At 44.1% G+C, this 17,669-nt stretch overlaps 1 protein-coding gene across 3 annotated transcripts in view; it reads left to right on the forward strand.

Annotated features, from left to right (window-relative positions):
- Positions 1-395: 395 nt before the first annotated feature.
- The window catches only part of ATVPS33 (Sec1/munc18-like (SM) proteins superfamily), a 237,513-nt gene continuing 220,239 nt past the window's right edge, over positions 396-17,669 (forward strand). For 2 of the 3 annotated variants that reach the window (XM_087371482.1, XM_087371483.1), the window contains exons 1-8: positions 396-653; positions 739-778; positions 2,972-3,052; positions 13,425-13,622; positions 13,940-14,050; positions 14,149-14,214; positions 14,464-14,571; positions 14,715-14,759. In XM_087371482.1, coding sequence (XP_087227608.1) covers positions 601-653; positions 739-778; positions 2,972-3,052; positions 13,425-13,622; positions 13,940-14,050; positions 14,149-14,214; positions 14,464-14,571; positions 14,715-14,759 — 702 coding nt within the window. In that variant the 5' untranslated portion in view covers positions 396-600. The remainder of the gene's footprint in view (positions 654-738; positions 779-2,971; positions 3,053-13,424; positions 13,623-13,939; positions 14,051-14,148; positions 14,215-14,463; positions 14,572-14,714; positions 14,760-17,669) is intronic. The other variant, XM_087371484.1, reaches the window with a different exon arrangement.

A 17,669-nucleotide genomic window follows, 5' to 3' on the forward strand; every position in this document is an offset into this window, starting at 1 on the left:
CTGTTTCTATACCAAGAAAGATAATTTCCATTACTATAGCTAACCCAAGTGGGTCAAATGCTGTGACTTAGACAACGAGTGCAAAAAGGCTTTATAACTAGTGGGATTAGGCTTTGCGATAATGATCAATACACATTGGACTCCATTTTTCCCTCTAAAGGATAACTAGTGGGATTAGGTTTTGTGATAATGATCAATAAGCAATGGATTCCGCTTTTCCCTCTAATGGATAACTAGTCGGATTAGGCTGTGTGATAATGATCAATAAGCATTGTGTGATAATGATCAATAAGCATTGGATTTCACTTTTCCCTCTAATGCAACACACACACATATTTTACCACTTTGTATACCAAAGGAGCCATTTTTGAACTTGTTTAAAAAGTGTTAAGTAGATGAGAAGGAATTACACGTTGACATGCACAAAAGAGTTCCAAACCTGCTATTTGGAGAAATGGTGATCGCCACCCTGGAGATTCTCACAGGAGGGACATTAAGCTTCACATATAAATAGCATTTTGAAAGATGTTCCACAACGAGCCGAGATCCAACGTTGCATGAATCATTAGCCGATCTCTTTGCAATTCAAGGGCGGTTGCCATGGCGCAGCTCCCCAACCTTGACAATTCTCCCATCAATCTTTCCGCTCTCAGGTGCTCAGTCTGACCTCACTTTATTTTGCTCTTCGAAACTGTTGGACACCTCTCTAATTCTGGCATTCCGTTTATTGTTTCCCAGGGATAAAGCTCTAAAGGAGTTGGTCCGAGCCTTAGATTCAGTAAGCTTCCTTTTTATTTCAGCTCCCCCTCAAAAAAATACCAGTGAACTTGATGGGTTTGTGCGATGACAACTTTATCTAGTCGATCTCCAGATCTCAGAGTTCAATCCTATTTCTCTAGCTGGGGGCTGTCATGTTGTTGGGGTTTCATAATGGTTTTCAGAGTCAGGGAATGTATTTTCCGTTCTTTTCATGTATGATCTTTTAATGGAATACTACCTGCACATACATTATTGATGTGGCTACATTTTAACGTCAGATGTCCTTAAGAAATTACATCATATGGACAAAGGAGTAATGCTACATTGTCACGTTTCTCCTAAATATCCTACACAGAAATATTAGTCAAGTATCTGTAGGAGGTGAAGAAAGGTTGTGGGGCTGGAGGACTGTATGTGGATGACTAGTCATCTCTTGATACAGATCGCCGAAGCTTTCTAATCGGTTGGTGTATTAATCTACATAAGCACCTACAAATGCCTTCCTCTGATTTCTCTGGAGCCTTGAAAATGAAGTGGGACCTCCTTAAATCGGCACAGTGGCAAATCCTCTGATCCTTCGGTTTCTTCTATCGCTGTCCACTCTTGATAAAGACATGCTGAACCGCCCAAGAGCAAGCCCTAGGGTTTGTGAGGATTGATGAAAATAAGTTCGTAGGTTCATAAATGGACCTTGAAGCTCAAGATAGAGCGGGTTTAGTTTCTTTTAAAATTTATTGGTACATGTTTCATTGTGAAATATGGAAGCTCTACACTCAGTTTTACTTGAAAACAGAAATATGGAACTTCTCTACCCCTAAGTAAGGTGTATTTTGTCCAACTTGCAAACTGCTCTGCAAGGCGTCCATGTGAGCCTGTTAGCCATCAGGTGAACTCAAGGTCAAGAGGGACAGATTGGTGAATATGAAGTCCACCAAGTGTGAGAATAGCAGGCACCTGTGCTTAACTCCTAGCATGGGAAAGAAAAGAGTAGGTCAGACCAAGTATCAGGCACATTTCAACCATGAGTGACATTGGAAGCATGACGGTCAAGGAAATCTGTCATAAAGGCTGTGAAACGGAGTTGTGTAAGAGACAGGACAGAGCAGAGAAGATGAACTTCAAACTAGAGTCTGATAGCTGTTGGTTCGTCAGGGACATGCTCAGCTATTCAATGGCAGGAAAGGATCCTATAGAGAGGGAGATACATTTGTGCAGTCTTAAGCAGGTGACATATGAGGATAATCTGGATAAGCCTCTATCCTTATGAGGTTGCAGATATGACCGTGCTTCTATGTTGGTGCATCTGACCTTGCTGCATTTAAGTCCTCTCTTTTTATGGGCCGGATGCTGCAATTTGTTGCAATGGCTTCCCTTTCCATAAGTGTTTGCAGTCTTTTAGGTGCTTTGAAAGATTCAAGAACCGTGCCCACTTTTCTCTGCTTGCGTAAGGCCAATTTTAACTACAATAGTCAACACGAGTCTTTAGGTCCTACTTTTTCAAAGGTGCCAGTGCTGTTTCTTCCCCTCACAAACGATGTGGGGGAAAGTTGAAATACATTTTATCATGCTACTATGCGGTCTAACAAGTTGGGGATATCAAATGCTTCAAACCGTGGAGTAGTGCCAGAACTGTAACATCCTCATTGAATATGCAAGCCTTACTAGAAGCTTTTGGCAATAGCCTTTGCTGTTTTGAATTCTTTCCCATTGTCTTTCAAGTTTCTGTGGAGTAGAACTATTTGGATTGACTGTTGTTGCTGACATTTTGGTCTGTCTTCTTTAAAGAGCTTTGTTCAACAATCTAATATCGGGTAAGATAGGGATATATTTCAGTCTTTGGAAGGTATGCATTTTATGGTTCTGAGTAAGTCATAGCCTCAACACATGCTTATGGGCTTGCAACCCGGCTCCCTAGGTTCTTACATGCAATGCAAGATGAAGTTTTCGTAGGAGGGCAATGAGGTGTTTTTAATAGCCTATCTTGGGATCTTGTAGCTCATACTTTTGTCAAAATAAATGGCTTTGCTTCTATCTAGGATTTTATCAAATATCTCTGACGTTGATGTCTTTTCTGCACATCTACTTTGAGAACTGCCACACTTTATGCTGTTTTTTCCCTTCCATATTTGCAGATTTGGGAAAGATATCTGTTGTGAATACTAAATTGCCACCATTTTATTTTAATCAGTTTCGATTTCTTCAAATTTTGCAGATGTTTGGAAAAAAGTTGCTAATCTTGGATCCCAAGTTGAGTGGGCCACTTGCCTTGATCGCTCAAACTTCTGTTTTAAAGGTACATCTGCTACTCTTGTCAGTCCAACATTGGCCCTTTCAAAATCCCCCCCCCCCCCCCACCCTGCTCTCTTGGGGCTCAGCTCTTCTGTTCCTCCAATTCAGTATCGTTTGATGTTGGAAACTAGCTTTACTATGACCTGGTTAGGGTAGCTTGAAGCTGCCTATACCAAAATGGCTAACTTGAGGATGTTTTTATGTAGTTATTGTTATTTTGCCATGTAGCTATCATTCTTCTAATGATTTTTTTTCTTTTGATGGAAATGACTATTATGTGATTACATCGATCACATGCAATGCTTGATTATTTGATGTATTTGTCATAGCTTGCCTGTACGCTAATGCTTGTGATTGGTATTGGATGGATTTCATCTTCTCCTTCATGTTTTTCAAATACAGCAATGTTAACAAGGACCACATAGGGGGAGTTGGCGAGCTCACTTCCCAAACATAAATCCTATACGTCGGATCCCCCACCGAGCGTGAGGCTAGGCCAGTGCCAAGTTCATGTCCTCTCCCAAGCATGTACGTCCCATACCACTGATACCAACTAGTCGAGGTGTAGGGGTTGACTAGGCTTAGGCTTTCTCTAGGTCTTGGTGTCCGTTGGAGTGGGTTTCCCTAACTTAATGGTACCCACACACAGGGTCTTGTATAAAATTAACCATAGAGTTAAGTAGTTCTAAAGGACCCAAGGACCCCTTTCAATGGGTGCTCTGCTAGGACCTAACCTCATTCTAGTGCTAGCTAATAGTATGTCCTACAGGAGATTGAAACCGGCCTCTAATCACTCAGAGGGCAGTGGAACTAAACCTTTAATCACTTCAGCACTTATTTACAGCTCACAAAGCATATATCACAACCATTAACCATTGCATGATCACCATTTGGCATTTACCCATTTGTTCACAAACAAAACCACTGAAAAAGGGATGGAGGCTAGAATGCCCTTGCTCAACAAACATAGACAAGTGCACCCGATTGGCCCCAAACACCGTGGCGCCCCTTTCGGTATTTCTTTATATTTCACAGTGAAATGATTACAAGTTGCATCTGGGAGACCTTCCCTGCAACTGAGCACACAGCCCCAATTCACTAAGCCTTTGCAAGGCTTTCAAGCATAGAACACCATCACATAAGTGCACTTAACCCATAGGCTCAACCCAAAGGCATTCTCTTTTCCGAGTGCAATTCCATTGGCTATCCAGATGCAATCACACTGCACCCCAGCTGCACTCTCTTTGAGTGGTTTCCAGATGGCATTCACAAAGCTTTTCAAAGCTCCAAAATAAAATCAGCAAAGTACCCAACCAAAGAATGACTCATGTAGCACTGCCTGGGCACCTGTGAGCCAAGAAAGAGGCAGCACACGAGGCCAACCAATAGCTTATGGCAAAAAGAAATTGTAGCAGCAAAATCACAACTCACCAAGCCCTGAAAACTCGAACCAAGTTCTCAATCCCCAAGAGGACATAGTAGCCAATGCCCAATTGCATTCTCAGCCAAAGAGGAGTGCAAAGGCATGAAGAAAGAGCATTTACAAGAGCCGACCAGCAAGAATTCCACTGAAAAATGCGAAAAGAAGCACTTCTGTCGCGAAGAAATGGGAGTTCTTGGGCTCAAAAGAAGCGTGCTTCAAAGAGGAATGCATTGAGAAGGTTTTGGAGAAGTTTCATTGCCGGAAAGTCGTCCAAAACTGAGAAAAACCAGTCAACCAGCGCGTGGGACCACTCGAAATTCAATAGAAAGCTGTAGCTTTGCAAGAGGAGAGGCCTAGGAGGTGGTAGAAGCAAAAAGGTCCAGAAAAAGCCACTTTTGCAAATTTGACCAGCAAAAGAAGTGCTCAGCTCTGCCCGTTCTACCAAACGCACGGAGGGAAAAGCATATCACTACGAAGGGGAGGCAGAGGGGAAGCCATCGGGCCAAACGGAAGTCGAGGAATCCAAACGGGTGAGGAGTTATGAAAAAAAACAGAATTCAGCTAAAGGAGGCTGAAAAACCAGTCCAAAATCTCAACAAAGGGAGAAGATGAGAGAGAAAACCACACATGTGAAGTTTAGAAGGCCCAGGAAGGTCCAGGAATGGCAAAGGAGCATGTAGAAGGCACTAGAGCCACCTGGAACTCTAGGGGGGCCACTGAAGGTACATGGCCCTCTAGGGGGCCCATTAAAAATGCCACATCATCATTTCCCAACAACCACTCTTTTAATTCCTTGGAATGCCTTTGGGCCTAGGGATTAATTATGCTTATGTGCTAGGCACCATGCCGCGTTTAATTACACATTATTAAGCCCACGCTTGGACTTTTAAAACCAAAGTTGTCACGGTCTTGTAGTACATTAAAGTACTTAGAATTTCACGCCCCCGTGACATAATAGAGGTGGCAGCTTGTGAGAGGGATATCGTCCCTCTGCTCACTTTGGGAGGGGTGTCTTTCTAAGGACACGCCTCGCTCGCTATTTGTATTGAGCCCGCTGTCGGTTAGCATTCTTTGGGGCATTCTTCCCTCTTCTCCTACCCTCCCCTCTAGTCCAAATCCCGGATATGGGTCAAACCAAAGCGGTTTGAGACTAGGGTGGTGGTTGGCAAGCTCATGTGGGGGGTGGATGGATGCCACGCTTCCCCCATCCTGTTGGCAATCCAAATGGACATGGAGGTCCTCGTCAAACAAATAATCACCGCAATGCTAGCTTAGAGAAGAAAGAATGAAGAAGCTAGGAAGGGAAAGAAGAAAGGAAGAGAGGGAAGAAAGGCTAGAGAGGGAAAGATGAAGGGGAAGAGGGGAAAGGGAGAGGGTGGAAGGGATGGCCTACAGCCTTCACGCACCCTAAAGACACCTGAAATTTACCCCGTGCTTGCATCCAATTTCCTTGAGATTATCAAAAATTTCCACAAACTTGTTGACCTCACCTACATGTTAACTCCAGACTTTGGGATAAGTTTTAGACAAGTAAATGTAGTCTACAAACTCTAGACCTATTGTTAATTTGATAAGAAGAAATGGAGGTTCTCTAAGCTGAAAGGACCAACATAGGTCCATTGTTTTGATTTGAAAAGGACAAATAAGCCAAAGAAGGGTAGGCTTCAAAGTTCAGACCGTAGATGAATTGGACAGATGCATTGGGAAAGAGAATTGGAATGCAGTGAAATTCTACGAGTCAGGCTTCTCAAGATGTGAATCTTAAGGTTTATCAATCTAGAAAAGCCAAATTTGGGAAAAGCATCAATGGACACCCTGGGATTGTCTCAACTTTCCTTTTAGTTTATGTGGTTTGTAAACTTACCTCGTTTAAGGAATGAAGAAGTGCTTCCCCACCCAATGATGCATACATTATGACTGATTTCGCTGGAAGCATCCCTGTAGAAGGAGTAAATTAAATTTTGAGTACTTGCTAATGACTGAAATGAAAAATTATGAAAAAGCTTCCATTGAAGATGCCATCAATGTCAGTCCCTTTGCCAAAAAATTAAAATAGAGAGGATCAAAGTCTTGTATGGTAAAATGTGGATACTAATGAACATGGGGAAAAAAATACAGGAATGAATAATTTCATGACCGGTGCATCCTGAAAACCAATTCTGAGACCCTCTCATAGAGAGCCATGATTGCCCAACAATCTCTTGACTGTATCCCACATCTTGCAAGCGTCTAATTGAGGCGAGCTTTAGGTACTGTGTCAAAAGCCTCGCGACAATCCACAAAGCAGCAATAAACCCTCTATCTTTGTGCTCTGGCCTACTCAATGACACCTCTGAGTGTGAGGATGTGATCTAGAGTCGCATGATCAGCACGAAAGCCTGCCTGTCCAGCAGCTTTGAGTCCTTGGAGCTCTGCAAATTGGCTAACTTGTGTGTTGATGCATAGATATTGGACATGACATGCCCAATCATAATAGTCCTATAGTTTTCCGGGTTCATGGGATCCCTTGCACATCTTAGAAATGATGTTAATGTGAATGAATTATGTGGTGTCACGGTTCACAAGACTCACCCGATATGCTATTTAATTGTTACACATAATTTTTGTTGGTACTTCTTATTTGTTTGAGGAGGATTTGAAGAAAGTTCTATAGGTTTGTCCCTTTGCAGCATGAAAAACAAAGTAGTTGGTTGGTTTGGTAAAAGGCTTTTTTTCAATATGGCACTTAGCCTACTTATATGATGCGTGTGGAGTTATAGCCTGTGTCCCGTGTGGCTTGAGGGAAAACGTCCCAATTCTATGGTGGGTATGGTGTCAGACTTCATCCACTTTCACCTCATGGAACACTCTGCACACTGAACTATTGTTGAGGCTCTGTTTATTGTGTGTGGACTATGAGACTATTGAGGGATTCAAACATTGCAACAGGTTTCCTTTTTTTAAAGAATCTCTGCTTGGGTGTCTTGGTTTTGTATGTGAGCATCCGATGCCTTGGGTATTGTAAGTCCACAGATTGGGAGCACTCAGAATTCTAGATGCCTTAAAACTCTTTTTGTAGATAAATGTGCTTTATCTTACATGTTGTACTTTATCTAGAAATTGATGAATACTGCAACGCGCTATTTGATTTTTGAACACTTGTTCTCATGTTATCAGATGCACTTGAATTTGGTACCGATCATGTGAGGGTCTTTGTTCCCACCCTACCCTCCTTGGTCCCTATCCTCCCAAGCCTTCTGGAAAGAGAGTAACTTTTGTTAGAGATTTAGTCCAAATGTTTAGAAAGGAAAAGGAATGGAAAGTTTATTAAAGTCTTCGGAAGACTGATGGGTCTATGAGACTGTGAAAATCCTGATACAACAAGCTGTGGTAGTGGAGCTACTAAACGAGCATCCATACCAATGCAAAATGCAAAATGCAAAAAATGCAAAAATGCAGAATGGCAGTACTAAGTCCTAAGTACAACACAGTCATGTCGATGGTCAACTATATATCAATCTCAGCATCATCATCAATATCATCATCATCCTCAGCAATAGCAAGATATCAAGATGGATGAGGTAGTGGAGGCATGAAGTCGGCAATAGAGTGTTGTTGGCCACTTAGAGGTGCGGTCCTGGCACGTCTCCTGGTTGTAGCTCTGCGTCTAACCAGGGCTACTGTGACCCCCGTCGGTCGGGATCCGACTCTAAACAAGGAGGGGATGTCTCCAAGTGTGATCTGTATGTCAAACCTTTGTTTGGGCTGTTGGGTCACGGGCTCTGGGTCACGGTCATGTCGAGGCCTCGTCTTGTTGGGGTCCATGTGATCTAGCTGAAAGAACTCCGTGATAGAGCTCTGAGAGGGATCAACTGAGCAAGAAGTTTGCTCCTATCTCTGTGCTCGGAGTATCCTCTCGCGGTGTCTAAGTGCCTCATGAATGAAACCTGCCAAACACCGCTGGTTTGGGTAGGAGAAGAAACGGGCTAAAATCCCATAACTATCCTTGAAGAGGCAGTGGAAACGTCCTCGGATCTCATAGTACACAGGACACCTGAAGATGAAATGCTCCTCTGTCTCAACCTCCTGTATGTCACACTGTGTGCATCTGCGCCGCTCCCTGGGTAGTCGCTCTGCTCTGCCGCTCTCGATGCGAAGTTTGTGTGAAGAGACCAAGAGAAGATCCTCAACGAGTGGGGTAGGTGAATCTGTGTGTATCCTGGTGGGTCAATGAAACCCTTCGCTGTGATATGTAAGAAGTGATCTCTGTAGAAGCTAAGCTTCACTGGGAGTTCACTTGGTCCCAACCAGGTCCGAAAAGTGTGTAGCTGTAGTAGATCCTCACGGATAACCTGGTTGACCTTGTGTGATAAGAGGGGAGAAAACGGAGCATCCATGCTATACTGGAAGGGAGGTAGTCTATCCATGTGGAGCCCCAGTCGCTCAAACCACGTGCATACCAGCACCTCTGATCTCCTCCTGCTGCAAGTGCCATAGAAGAGGATAGAGCTATCCATGGTAGCCTGCTACGCCCATAGTTGCACGAAACGCCCGTTTCGTGGGCAGAAACGGAAACGACGAAACGGAAACGGCGTTTCGTCAAGAAACACCGTTTCGTGAAACGTGCTTTGCCCTAAACCCTAAAAACGCGATTTCGTTGCCTCTCTTCATCTTTCGCCACCTCCTGCCCGTTCCACTCCTCTTGTGCATCCTTGCTGCTCTCTCCACCTTCTCTAAGCTCTCTCCATCCGTCCATCCTTTGCTCTTGGACCTCCATTCTTCTCTCTCCATCCTCTTCATCCTTTGCTCCATCTTCTCCATCCTGCAGGCTGCCAAGCGCCGCCTCTCTTCATCTTTCGCCGCCTCCCGCCCGTTCCACTCCTCTTGTGCATCCTTGCTGCTCTCTCCACCTTCTCTAAGCTCTCTCCATCCCTCCATCCTTTGCTCTTGGACCTCCATCCTTCTCTCTCCATCCTCTTCATCCTTTGCTCCATCTTCTCCATCCTGCAAGCTGCAGCTTGGCAGCCTGCTCTCCAGACTCCATCCCTCCATCCTTCTTCTCTCCATCCTCTCTTTAATCTTACCTTCTACCTCTCCATCCTCCTTCTCTCCATCCTCCTTCACTTCTACCTCTGATCCTCCAGGCTCCTTCCACCTCTCCATCCTCTTTTACCTCTATCTCTCCATCCTCCTTCTACCTCTCCATCCTTTCTCACTTGTGACCTCTCCATCCTCCTTCTCACCTCTCCATCCTCCTCAATGCCGAGAGATGCTTATTGGGTCCACGTCTCCCTCCTGGATAGTTATAAAGGAGGCGGTGGCTCCAAGAAGTGGAGATGCAACTATTGCGGCATAAGCAAAACGGGGTCTGTCACACGGGTGAAAGACCATCTAGCAGGTGTTCCCAGCAAGGATGTAAGGACCTTGTGAGTTCGTGCCTACTCCAGTGAAAGGTGGCCTAACAGAATGGAAGCGTGTGCGTATGGCAGCCTTGGCTGCAAAAAGTGGAGGACAAGGGCTGCAAGATGAAGAAGAGGCTGCTGACACTGAGCCATTGGATGATGCCAGCGCATTGGGTTCTGCAAAGAGAAGTAGAGGGACATCAACTACATCGAGCGCGGGTCCTAGTGCTACAAGAACACCCTTGCCACATGGATCAATTAGTGTGGATGCTAGTGCGGGGAAAAGAGGATCACTGCAAAGGTCTACCATTCAAGCACGCTTGCAAAAGCAAGCAGTTAAGGAGGCCACTAGTGAGCTCACAAAGCTCTTCATACAGTGTGCAATACCCTTTCATGTGGCGAAGACTACACGATGGAGGGAGGCCATGAGAGCCGTAAGCCGCATTGGGTATGAATGGGAAGGGCCTACATATGAGGCCTTGCGGACAAGAGAGCTAAGAAGAGAGAGGGAATGTGTGGAAGACCAAATGAAGCCCTTGAAAGAGACTTGGAAAAAATATGGATGCACACTCTTATGCGATGGATGGTCAGATGCACGCAAGAGGAATGTGTACAATATTTTAGTGTCTTCTTGCAAGGGAACCATGTTCTTGAGAGCCATAGACGCTTCCACTGCAGGTACAGTGATTACAAGGTTGTATATTTGGGAGCATTTACGGGCAGCCATTATGGAGATAGGTGTTGAGCATGTGGTGCAAGTGGTGACAGATAGTGGCAGCAATTGTGTGTCAATGGGTGCCATGTTAGAAGATGAGTTTCCTAAGATTGTGTGGACACCCTGTGCTTCACATTGCCTTGATCTTTTGATCGAGAACCTAGGGAAGATACCTTGGATTGATGCCATCTTCTCCACAGCCCGCAGTATCGTGAAGTTTGTCACGAAGAGACCCAAAGTCCTTAGCATCTATCGGGCTTACAGTGACCTTGAGCTATTGAAACCTCCAGCCCCAAAGTTTGCTTACATGTTCATAGTGGTGGAGAGGCTTGTGCGAGTGCCTCAGGGCTTGTTGCCAACGGTTGTGTCTCGGGAGTGGGGAGATTGGGATGATAGAGGCTAAGCAAAGTCTATCAAATTTTTTCGCATGATCATGGATGAGTCTTGGTGGAATCAGGCGGAGGCATTAATCAAATCGATTAATCCTATCTACACGGTGCTTCGCATCACGGACATGGAGGGAAGCACATTAGGGCTCTTGTACGAGTTTATGGACAAGATTGGAGAGGCCCTCAACAGAAACACTTCCCTATCGCCTGATAAGTAAGACTTTTTACTTTTGTAATATGTATAATTATTGCAGTTACTAAATGGCAATTTGTTATCATGAAGCCTGGAATTTTCAGATATATATTATGTATGTACTATTATCTATAGTCTATGAATTTTGCATGCATAATGCATTCTAATTTCTTGTGGCATGATTTAGGGTTGAGTCCATCCGTGCTATATGGAATAAGCGGTGGAATTGGTTCCACCGCCCAATCCATGCGGTGGCACATGTATTGCATCCGCTCTGGCGCAGTCAAGAGCAATATGAGAATGACGAGTTGGAGGAGGGGATGCAACAATATCTACAAAATTGGACGGGTGGTGACTTGGAGATGCAACGAAGAATGGAGGATGAACTTCTATTGTTCCGCAATCACAACCTCTCCTTTGGTCGACCTACGGCTAGGCTCCGAGAGACACAGTTGCAACCTGTCTCCTGGTGGGAGAAATATGGCAACTGTACTCCTACTTTGGTAAGAGTCTAAGAGACAAGTTCCAACGCCACTAGTTAGAGCTTAGTCGTTAAGTAATTTGAAGTTTTATCTACTACAAATATGTTTAAAGTTATTAAGTTCCTGATACTTATCTCGGCTTAATTGGCTTATGGCAGAAACGCCTTGCTATACGTGTTCTCTCACAGGATTGCAGTTCCGGTCCTTGTGAGAGGAACTGGAGCACTTGGGCCCTCTTTCACACAAAGAAGAGGAACAGATTGAGCATGGCTCAATTGGAGCGGTTGGTGTTTTGTCATTGCAACCTCCGTCTCCTTGAGTTCACCGCCGGCTGCCCCGAACCTCGCCAAGTGAATGTAGACAAGGTGGACGTGGAGAAGATGAAGGCCATACCAGATATTCCACGGGAGGAGCTGGACATATACACCATGTTGTATGAGGAGCTGTCAGCACCAGCACACCACACACGATCATACACTCAACCATCTGGAGATGGTGCTAGTACTTCAGTTGCACCCGATGGTCCTGATCTTGATGTTGATGATTCTTCTTCAGACAGTGACACAGATGCCTCAAGCTTATCTGAGGACGCCGAGGATGACGATGACGAGGAGTCCATGGATGATGCAAATGATCAGTAGTCCTGCTGCTTTTTTTTATATCATCCATGGGTGCTTTTATTTTGAGTCTTGCATGACTCATGAGTCATGAGTCATGATCATGGATCATGAATCATGATCATCTATGGAGTCTGGACATTGGATACTTTCAAGTTTCAAGTTTCAACTTGTGTGCTAAGTTTAAACTTTAAAGTACTTCAAACTTCTAAATTTCAGATTCTTGTAATGCCAAACTTGTTAGTCATGACTCATGATACATGTTGATTTCAGATTATTGAAGCATCATTCAAGAATTTAGAATCATAGAGGCATGAATGATGCATTGATGCTTGAAGGCTGAAGCTTCAAGTATAGATAATTGTAATTTGTATTATGTATGATTTGCACTCTATTGATAATTATATTATGTATAAAAAATAATTTTTTATACATAAATTGTATCATATTGCCGTTTCTTCCGTTTCCGTTTCGGCAGGGCCCGGAAACTCCGTTTCTTCCGTTTCCATTTCGGCTGGTAACTATGGCTACGCCCCGAGGTATAATCCCTATATTCCCTAACTCGGTACAGATATGTGATGACCTGAAATGCAGCATCTAGCTGTAAAGGGGGTGACCCAAACTCAGCTTGAATGATCTGGTGAGGAACGGATGACTTACCACGAATCATCTGTGATAACATGAGAACCTGTAGCCGCTTCACATGGGCCCACTCTGTATCCGACAAGTCTGGCCCCCAACAAGCTGCCGTACATCCCCACTGGGCGGGTCAAGGAGTCAAAAAGCAACCCCTTGGTGCGTGGATCCTGAAAGTGCAAGTGGAAGCAGTGCCTCTCTAGTTTGGCCAATGAGCAATTCAGACTGAATATTCCGGCAAATGCTTGGCTTAGTGACCATAAGATTTCTATGTGGTTAGATAACTTCATGAAAATTTTTGATGCTGTTGTATTTGACTTTAATATGACGAAAGGTTGACACAACAAAGTCACAAGCCAAATATAACTATCCAAAGGCCCTTTTCAAGTATTGCCAACTTTGCAGGTTTTATACTTTTCTAAGTCAGGTTTTAGATTCGTTGTTTCTACAGTCAGATCATATTTCATTGGTTCTTGTAATCTTTGACCTTACAGTGGTCTGCTAGTTGTGTCCATCTTAGTTTTCTGATGTTTTGTGCAGGAACATGGTGTGGAGAATCTCTTTCATCTGTCATCAGATCCAGTGCAATCTGATTGTACAAACGTTTTGTATCTTGTTCGGCCACGCATCAGTTTAATGAAGCTAATTGCAGGACAAATTAAGCATGACAAAGGAAAAAATGTGCAGAAGCAATACTCTGTCTATTTCATGCCTCGGCGCACTGTAGTTTGCGAGAAGGTTTGGACATAGGGTCTACATAAGGGTTCACTTTTGCATTTTTCATTTTGAATTTTGGCTTCAAGGTCTCTATTGATCTTGTTAAAATGGAAATATAAGTTAATAATTATTTTTTTAGCAGGGGCCCTAGGGCTGCTGCTGTTGATCTGAGCGCTGTAACTTGTAAACAATTGTTAAAAGGTTTCAAGTTTTGTCTATGTTTAACTAAGTATATGACAGATCTTGTTTAATATACTGAATGCTGTCCATGGAGCATCTGAGGATAGACTGAAGATCTTTGGTTTATTGATGCTTAAGCTTTTTTTGCATGATTTTAGGTCCTCGAGGAAGAGGGAGTTTTTGCATTACTGAATGTTGGGGAGTTTCCGTTACACTTCATTCCCTTTGATGAAGATGTCCTTTCCTTGGAACTTGATACAGCCTATAAAGTATGTTAACAAAGGATTTATATGTAAGCTTTATAGTCTTTCTTAGCAAGTGAGAATTGATCGTTCATTTATATCTGTTTATGTTCATTCTTGTATAGGAATGCCAAGTGGATGGAGACACAGGTGCATTGTGGTATGTTGCACGGGCAATACACAACTTGCAGGTGCATATGGAGTGTAGTGCCCAACGTTTGTGGTTAGGGTTAACATGCTAATTTAAACCTGCCAATCAAGCAAGCTACATTTTGATGGTGATGATGCCAAGAGTTACAAAGGGTCTGAGAAAGTGCTCTTCATACTGATAGCCATAAACTATGCATGCTATACTACACTCAGACTAGTGCAGTCTCCTTATATTTTTCTTGGGTATGTACCTTCTAGTGTAGAGCATGACACAATTTTTTGTTTTTCAGATCTCCTATGGTGTCATCCCAAATGTGAAAGTCAAGGGCAAAGCTGCTGCTCAAGTTGCTGATATACTAAGCCGCATGCAGCGGGAGCACCCAGGAACAACCACTGGGGTGAGGAAACTTTGCTATCAGTCACAAGAGATGAGATTGTGAACTGACTAGTCAATTGTTGAGTGGTTTCTAGACCTTTTAGTAGCATGCTGAGCATTGGTCTCATTTGTTGTTGCTCCCTTTATGTTTGTTTTTGTCTTCAGGCAGGTATTCCAGAAATTGACACTTTGCTGCTTCTTGATCGCCAGGTAGGAAAGTTTCATAAAAGCTCCCTTGTTACCTTCCTTTTGTATTAGTCACCTTTCTTTTGTATTAACACTAGTTTGGTAACATAACAGGCCACCATCCACTTAGGGTCTCCGACATAAGCTTGGATGGAAGGGTATTCGAATTCTCTACCACTAAGCAAATCTTAGCACCCCATCATCTATCAAAATAGAGATTGCCAACGTAGGTGACTCCAAATCCCAAAACGGCTTCTGCTCAAGGGCATAATACTTTTGTAACCGTGGTAATCTTGGAAAGGACAATGTGGATGGAAACTTGGGAACTTGATATGTAACCTCCATCTCGACTAATTTGGAATCATGGTATTGCGTGATTAAAAAATCTTTTGTAATTCAACAGTAGTGTTTGGATTGTTTCTTAGCCGTGAAAGGAAGGATACTCCATGCCCATAAGTAGTCACAGCCAAAATGTTGCCTAAACCTAATCTCGAACCTGACGTTGAACGGGCGTGGGACCCACATTGTGCCTAATAACAACATCATCTGTATGTTCTTGGGTTGTGTGCTCAACATGCTTTGTGTCCTCTTGGATAGGGAGATTCTGATAGTCGTGGGGATCAAGAAGCTGCCATGTGAACTCCTGGCTAGACCTTGAGGTCACCTTCAAAAACCTGTCCTTGAAAAGTAAGCTAGAAACCTTCTCGTTAAGAATGTGAAATGGGGAAAGGCTGAAGTAGTGAGAAGAGGTTGAATGGGAAAGTTGAGAAGGAAAAACAAGGGAAAAAAGCGAAGAAGGAAATAGAGTGGAAAAGGGGACAAAGAAAATGGATAGGGCAGGGAAAGCAGCCCGTAGAAGTGCAAATTCTATGTTGGGCTGAGAAAAAAAAGAGGGGAATGATGAAGGAGATTACAGCTCGAGGAAGTCTCCCCTTGAATGTGGGCTTCTTTGCAACCTGCATATGTATTTGCCCAGCCCTTACAGCTGTCAATCCCCCTTCTTGAGCCCTCTTTTGGGTGTTGTGAGGCAGTTTGGCAGTCATTTAGGCTGCTTGAGAGAATGAGGCTCTGAGACAAGTCAAAAGCGAGAGGGGGATGAAAGAAAACAAGGGAGGCTTACTAGATTGTGATGCCCTCCCAAAACTACACAAGTATGATGACACACAATGAAATGGAATGCTAATCACTAGCTACAATGGATGCACCAAACTGAAAATGCAGCACCTTACTACAAAGGCACCATGAACCTCACGTAACCTTGGTCTTCCCAAGGTTAATTGTCAAGTCTTCCCAACCGAGAGCAGCCCCTCATCATACGATTTGATGATGCATAGGCACGACTTGCAGCTTTACAATGTAGATCAGTCCTACGAGATCATCCATCGATCTCCATGGATGAGGATCTCACCCCCCTACAGGTAGAGGAGACATGCACTCTTTTAAGCAGCGGGATAAGGCTTGGAAGGACGGGAAGTTGGCAGTGGTACTAGATGGACGACTCCTTATAGGCCCCCGTTGGGCACATGGTCTGTCTCCCACATAGGGGGATGGGGCCTATGTGACTTAGACATCCGAGACCTTGTCTTGCACCATTTGGAATTGTTATGGTACCTTATGGTCGGAACCAGGGAACTTCTTGGAATCTTATACATGTCATGACTTGTCTTCTATACAGGGACACATCAGAGCCCAGAGCATCCTCTACCAGTAGTCAGCAGTTACACTTGGGAGACTATACAGAGATGAGACGAGAGACACTGGAGGAGTATGAGGGCCCGGAGGGTAGCATATTACAGGTCTTCTCTTCTGGGCCTCTCAGTAGAGAAGAGAGACTCACACTCTAGGTTTCTCTGGATCAGGGTTCGACACATGGACAGTTAGGATTTATTCATAGCAGTATGCTACTTTCCCCCCGAGAGCCGACCACACATACCTCTTCTCTCGTATTTCTACACCTCACCTCGCGGTACCCTTCACTCCACTGATCACTCATAGCACTTATCATGACATATAGTTCGATCGTAGTCTTTCGCCCAGGTACTCCATACGCCTTTATGCACTTCACATACATTGATTTCATACCCTTACTAGAGGATCGCGTTGCTTTGATCACCCACTCGCTTCATGAGGTTGTCCTTCACGCCTTCCCTCAGACTACTTGCTCCTCTTGCCCACCACCACTTGGGACCGTCAATTGGTATGATGATGAATGTATGGCTCTATGCTATCAGCTTAGACTCGAAACCAAACAAAACCTTTTGAACGAACCTGCAACGATGTGTGAGTATCGTTGGTTGGTTCATAGGAAGAAACATGATTTTATTCGCTGAAATGAGGAGGAATTACTAAATACACTGTTTAGCAACAACTCCAAGGACTATTGGCGGAAATTTCTAGAGAGATGGTCCCCCTCACCCCTCACCCACACTAAAGTATGGTATGATTATGCACACACTATATGACATTCCAAATCAGCCAGCTTCTGACCTCTTACCCACACCTCGCCCCACTTCCTGCACTCTTCACTAAGGGGGGTGTTAAGGATGCTGTGATGAAGCTTCATAATGGCCGAGTGAAAGATCATGAGGGTCTATGCACTGAATTCATTGCATATGGGATCAATATCCTAGCCCTGATCCTAGTAAAGCTCTTCAATGAATCTGTTTGCCTTGGCTTCCCACGCACCTGGACTATTAACACTATTTCACCCATACACAAGGCAGGGGATCCCATGAGCTCGGGAAACTACATGACCATCATGATCGGGGCATGTCATGTCCAAGGTTTATGCATCGGTGCGTTGACACTGAGGTTAGTCGATTTGCAGAGATGCAGGGGCTTAGAGCATATGGATAGGCCTGGTTTCGTCATGATCATGGGACCGTGGATCACATTCCCACACTCAGGTTATTGACGAGGCTAGGGCACAAAAGC

The sequence above is a fragment of the Dipteris shenzhenensis genome, chromosome 33, assembly GCF_047967505.1.
Source record: "Dipteris shenzhenensis isolate YYH24624 ecotype China chromosome 33, Dip_SZ_1.0, whole genome shotgun sequence".
Lineage (NCBI taxonomy): Eukaryota > Viridiplantae > Streptophyta > Polypodiopsida > Gleicheniales > Dipteridaceae > Dipteris > Dipteris shenzhenensis.